The sequence below is a fragment of the Trachemys scripta genome, chromosome 1 (genome assembly GCF_013100865.1).
Source record: "Trachemys scripta elegans isolate TJP31775 chromosome 1, CAS_Tse_1.0, whole genome shotgun sequence".
Taxonomy (NCBI): domain Eukaryota; kingdom Metazoa; phylum Chordata; order Testudines; family Emydidae; genus Trachemys; species Trachemys scripta.
In genome coordinates, this window is record NC_048298.1 from 65,285,426 (window position 1) to 65,291,743 (window position 6,318).

General features: G+C 47.6%; 1 protein-coding gene across 2 annotated transcripts in view; it reads left to right on the forward strand.

Moving 5' to 3' along the window:
• The first annotated feature begins 3,222 nt into the window (after positions 1-3,222).
• Positions 3,223-6,318, forward strand: part of TBC1D15 (TBC1 domain family member 15) — an 80,268-nt gene continuing 77,172 nt past the window's right edge. For both annotated transcript variants that reach the window (XM_034771549.1, XM_034771559.1), the window contains exon 1: positions 3,223-3,377. In XM_034771549.1, coding sequence (XP_034627440.1) covers positions 3,354-3,377 — 24 coding nt within the window. In that variant the 5' untranslated portion in view covers positions 3,223-3,353. The remainder of the gene's footprint in view (positions 3,378-6,318) is intronic.

A 6,318-nucleotide genomic window follows, 5' to 3' on the forward strand; every position in this document is an offset into this window, starting at 1 on the left:
AAGCTGCGACTGCACAGCCTCCTCTCCCCAGAGAGCCAGCAGATCCAACAGCTCCAGTATACTCCAGGTTGGAGCGCGTCTACTGCAGAAAGCTGGCATGGTCAGCTGGGAAGATGCTGAGTGAACTGTCCATGCCAAGCAAACAGGAAGAGGAATTTCAAAAATTCCTGGGCCTTTAAATGAGGGAGGGGCGGATGCCTGTGTACCTGGCTGCAGGGCAAGAGAATCCAAACTGCTGACCAGGGCAGTCATGATGGGCATTGTGGGACACCTCCTGGAGGCCAATTAGGGTGACATAAGCAAGCGCAGTGTCTATACTGACACTGCATTGATATAACTTTGTTACAAAAACCTCTATGCCTCTCAAAGTGGTTTTATTTTGTTGGCGTAGCAGGAGAGTTAAATTGGTGGGAGGAGCATTGTTGTGTGTACACCTCCACTGTTTCGTTGATGGAAGCTGACTTTTGTCGACAAAACTGTGTAGTTTTAGCAGGTTAATTAGTTCCTTCTGAGCCATGTTAACCCCTTCAGGAGTGGTGTGGGGTGAACATCCCATCACATACAAGAAGTCATATATCTAGGTCTCTTCTCTGTAGCTTCTTGAGTATGAACAGCCATTTGTAAGAGTGCTGGTGACAGAATGGTTGAGGGGGCAATCTTGGCCTATACATCTGTTTGTGGTGTCTCCTCTTTGGAGATGGGGCATGAATTACACAGGCAATGAGGGTTGTTCAGGAGTCTTTGAGTGAGTGAGTGAGTGAAGGGACTCATCAATTTTTTTTACTGAATAAGTTAGCCTCGTCAAAGGGTAGGTCCTCAATGGTTATTTTGTACCTCCTTGGGGAACCCCCAGGAGTGGAGCCAAGACTCACGCCTCATGACAATTGCTGTAGCTATCCCTCTCAAAATGGCATCAGTAACATCCACTGCAGCCTGAAGAGAAGTTTTAGCTATCAGTCGGCCTCATCAATGAGGGCTTCGAAATGGGCACTGTCCTCTTGAAGGAGTTTGTCCTTAAAGTCCAAGAATTTGGAGTAGTTGGTGAAATCATACTTTGCTAACAGGACCGGGTAGTTAACAATTCAAAATTGAAGGCTGGTGGAAGAAAATACCTTCCTCCCTAGGCAGTCAAGGCATTTAGTACCCTTGTCCATGGGTGTTGTCTTGGGATGCTGTAGCCTAGACCTCTTAGTGTCTGCTAACATTACCAGGGAGTTGGGTGCTGGGGTGTAAACTGGAACTCCGCTCCCTTGGTTGGTACAAAATAATGCTTCTCAGCCCTTTTGGGGGTGGGGGTACAGGAAGCAGGAATAGGCCAGACTACTCTGGCTGGTTCCATAATAGCCTCGTTCACTGGAAGGGCCATCCACCTAGGACCAGATGGCTGGAGAATGTCTAGGAGCCTATGCTGAATATCCTGGACTTCCTTGAGTTGGATCTAGAGCTCAGCCACCTCCCTCTGCAGGAGTTCTTGATACTGCCTGTGGTCATCAGGAGGGGATGATGATTATGGAGGGACAATCACCTCATCTGGTGAGGAGGATACTCCCACTGGAACTGTTGTCCCCAGTGGATCTGACTTGATTTCTTTTCTCTTGTACTCTAACAAAGCTGGTTGATTTTGGCTAGGAGATGGTAGGTGAGATTCATACATGGGTCCAGGGTCTAGCATAGAGATTCCAGGGACCCCAATAATGCCAGTATGAAGGGTTGACTGGTTGGGTGGACCCTATGACATTAGGTACCATCAGTCCCCATGGATAGGCATGCCTGGGTGAAGGATGGATCCCAGACCTTTGAGAGTTTTTGTCCGGGCTAGCATCCCTGTATTAGTACTGGTGAACAAATACTCTGGCTGGATGGGTAGGGGGGCATTCCTATCTTTTCACATTGGCTTCTTTCTCCAGTGTTGTAATGTCCCTAAATAGGGTCATACTTGACAGGAGAGGAAACTGTGGATAAGATAGGGTAAAGATATCCTCTGGGGAGCTGTAGGTTTCAGTCCATCCTAGAGTGCAGGGTTTTCTAGTGGTCAGGACAGATGGATCCAGCACATCCCAAGTTGTAGTGGACAGCAGTTCCTTGTGGGGCAGTGCCAGAGCAGTCTTGTCTGGAACTCCTAGATGGTGGTAGGCGCTGATCCTTGAGCTTATGGATTAGAACAGAAGTTGGTCCTGACAGATCCTTATTCCTTTGTGCCATACCTTCACGTTCAGGAGATTTGAGTGGACCTAAGTCCTTAGGACCTGCATGTTAGGACTTAACTGACTTGGATGGAGTCAGGAAGAAATCTGTTACTCTAGGTGCAGATTTGGAAGGATATCTGCCCTTGTGTTTGCAAGAGTGCCTCTTACTCTTGTGAGAAGCCCTAAGTAACAGTTGTTTAGACTTAGCTGCTTTGGCCTTGGCTCCTGAGCTTGTGCTTGGAGGGGCACTGCCCGCTGACTGAGGCTGTTGTCTGGAGGGCACCTCTCTAGCCCAGGTCCAACTGAGCTCTTATGGCCTTCTCCATGAGATGCTTCTTTAGTCGGAGCCATCGTCCCTCATGGGTTCAGGGAGGAAGGACTGACAAATGCTATACCTGATAGAGATGTGACCCTCCCCAAGGCAATAAAGGCAACACTGGAGCTCATCACCTGTGAAGAAAGAATGAAGACAGGAAATTCAGTTCTTAAACCCTGGCTCTGGGCATGGTCTTTGCAGAGAAAGGCTCTCTGGGGGTGGGAGAACTAAATTACACTAACTAGACTAAACCTCATTACTACTAATAATAAAAGAAACGATTTAGAATATATAGGTCCTGAAGAATAAACACAGAGATCGCTTCAGACACAGAGGATTCCCACTCAAGCCATGCTGCACTAGAAAGGAACCGGAACAGCATCACTCTGCACGGCCCCCATAGCCCTGAGGGGGTAAAACCCTGGTATGTGAGGTAGGGAGGCAGAGACACGCTAATGCGGGGTTAGTGGTGGTGTGTACGAGAAAGGCAATGCCCCCCCCGTCCCATGTGGGATTGGGTAGGGGGAACTCTGCCCCCGCGGGTACATCTCCAGCGGCGGCGGCCCCGTCCGCGTCCCCACCCGCACGCGGCTTAGCGGTGCGCCGGTAGCGGCTAAGAGAGAGGCTCCGGCGGGGCGAGCGCGAGGTCAGGACAACCTCTCCCTCCGGAACGCAACCCCGCCCCTCGTTCGCCATATTCGTGTTTCTCCGCCGCCACGAGGCGAGCTGTCAGGAGCGCATGCGCCGGCCGCTTGGCCCTGGGGCTCGCGAGAGGCGGGGGCCTGAGGTTGTTGTGGAGCTGTTGGAAGCACGTGAAGCGCGCAACGTCATCATAAACACTAGTAGGGAAAATGGCGGCTCCTGCGAGCAGCAAGGTAACGGGGGAAGGGGACGCCAGCTGCCCACCGGCTGGAGCGCGGGGCGCGGCCTGTGCTGACGGCAGCGCCCGGCCCGGCCCTGGTACTGCCGCGTGTCTGTTTGTCTGCCCTAAGCTGGGGGTGGGGGAGCGAGGCCCGGCCCCGTATTGCTCCTTAGCCCTGGCGGGGCGGGGGGCAGGGGAGATCCCTTCTGCTGCTGCGGGGGTGTGTGTGTGTCCCCAGGCCGTGGCGCCCAGTGGGTGGGGGGATGGTCCCTATAGAGTGGGGAGAGGCCGGGCACCCTGCGCTGGTTCTCGGGGGACTCCTTAGTGGGGGAAGGGAGGTGCTTGGTGACAGATAGCGACCGTCTTCGCCCCTCCCGAGGAGCTGGTGACATCGGGTGCCTGGCCCCGACAAGCCGTGTCTGTCTTGCCCGGGCCCACCAGCCTGTCGTGCTGCAGCCCCAGAGTTTCCCCAGTGCTGGGGGCGGCGGGTTGTTGCTCGGCCCTTCGTTTGGCGGAGGCAGCTCAGCTCCACTCACTCTGCGGTGTGTGTTTCCGTGGAGAACACCAGGCTGCTGGTCAGTTGGTGGCTGTTTAAAATCGTAGCGCTTTTGTGAAGAAGTGGAGTTGTCCCATTGTCCTTGGCCATGGTGTCCTGGTGTTTAGTAGCCACCCACTTTGCCAGGATGGGTTGGGTTTTAGTGGAGTGACTGTGTCTACCTTTTGATACTTTGGGATGTTGGTCTGTAAATAGAAGGTATTTTAACATAAATCTAATAATTGTGTTAACATAAATATCTGTGTTCATTGAGCCTTTGATTCATGGTCGAGCCGTGCATGGGACTATTTTTTTAGTCCACAATTCCAACTTTCACCTGCTCCTGCATTGTTTCATGCATTTTTATCCCACTTCCACCTGCACATACTTTAGATCCTGCAAATCCCGCAAGAGAGACAGATACTCCGATGCTACTAAAAAACAAACAAACCCATGGTCAATTAAATTTAAATTAATGGAGATATTCCATCTCCTAGAACTGGAAGGGACCTTGAAAGGTCATCAAGTCCAGCCCCCTGCCTTCACTAGCAGGACCAAGTACTGATTTTGCCCCAGATCCCTAAGTGGCCCCCTCAAGGATTGAACTCACGACCCTGGGTTTAGCAGGCCAATGCTCAAACCACTGAGCTATCCCTCCCCCCTACTCCTTATACTAGATAACCTTCCCTCTGCTATAGGGCAGGTCCCAGGCAGGTTCCGCTAGAGTTACGTTCTTCCTTCACCACTTAATATATACATAATTAGAATTCAGACACAATTTTAATGTGCTAAATGAGAGATTTAGCGTTTTCCAGCAAATTACTATAGTATGTCTTTGTGTGTTTTTTTTTTTTTGCTCACCTGATTATACCCACAACAAAGTACCTTTTACCTGCTATTGCTATTATGGCAGCGGGTCCTGTGGGACCCACAGGATCCAAGTCCCATTGCAGGGCTCTAATTCCTTGGTGGTCTTTGAGTGTAGAAATTCTGGAATTTAACTCTAATGTGAACCTTGGTTTGTATTCATTTGAGAGGATTAAAAAAAATGGATCCAAGTTGTCCTTCAACAAGTTTTTTATTGTCGAACAAAAAATTCTGCTTATCACAATTCTTGGTGTTTAGAATGCCTTTGGAAAAACAAGTTACATTCGTATGTTCCACCCTTGAGAACCAGCTAGTGGGGTGTGTACCTGAAAATCCTGGATATGTTGGCTCACTGGTGCATGTCACCAAAGTCTGAAAATAAAGAATGGTGTCCTACTTCAGTCTCCTTGTAAATGTCAAAACATGGCAGTTTCAATGGTATTGCTCTTAACACAAGAGAACACATATAATTTCGAAGTGTACTCTTCTCAGAGGGCATTGGGTAGTGCATCTAGCTGAGTGGAATTAGAGGAAGAATTTAGCAAAGAGAGCTAGGTAATAGATAGACTGCAAGGAAACTAATGTGGTAGACCATTTTTCATTGTTTGTTGCAAATTGGCTGAGGTGAACAGTCAGTTCACCCAGAATTGTTAAACTATCAATTTAAAAATATGTTGCAAACAAGTTTCTTTAATGCTAGAAACTTTAGACTTGAATTTTTTAAAAAGCCTGATTACTTGTTACTGAGTTTTGTTTACTACTTTGCATTTTTCATAAGTTGAACAAAAATCAAATAAGTCATTTTTGTTTTTAATCAGTATAACTTTCAGATTCCTAGTGCTGCAATGTTTGTTTCAAAGGCTGCAGGTAATATTTGCTTTGAAGGAGCTATATTCGTTGAAAAATGTATTGGGTTGTTTTTACAAACATTAAATGTTGGGTGAAATTTTAAATTGTGTCCATTTCAGGCCAGCAATTTATTGGATGATCAACATTAGAATCACTCTTCATTACTAGGTGTCTGTGCCTGTTCCCTTGAAATCCCCATTACTCTTCTTTCCTTAATCAGGGACTTGATACTTTATTCTGAAAACTTCAGCAATGAGATGTTGAAATGGAAATTGGAACAGTGTTAGTGTAGGCTTCTGTAATGATGAGAAAAGTAGACACTGGTGTTATACAACACACAAGTGTTTCCTTTTTATAACCCGAAGCCATAATAGACTAAAACCTACTTGTGGATCTCATAAGTAATCTTAAAAGGACAGTCTGTAGGCTTAACTACTATTTTTTTTTACTAACTTTTCATTTATTTTGAATACTGAAGGGAACTTTGTTTCGCAAGGCTAGATAAAATGCATACATTCTTTGCAAAAAGAAGAACAGGAGTACTTGTGGCACCTTAGAGACTAACAAATTTATTAGAGCATAAGCTTTCGTGGACTACAGCCCACTTATGCATCCGAAGAAGTGGGCTGTAGTCCACGAAAGCTTATGCTCTAATAAATTTGTTAGTCTCTAAGGTGCCACAAGTACTCCTGTTCTTCTTTTT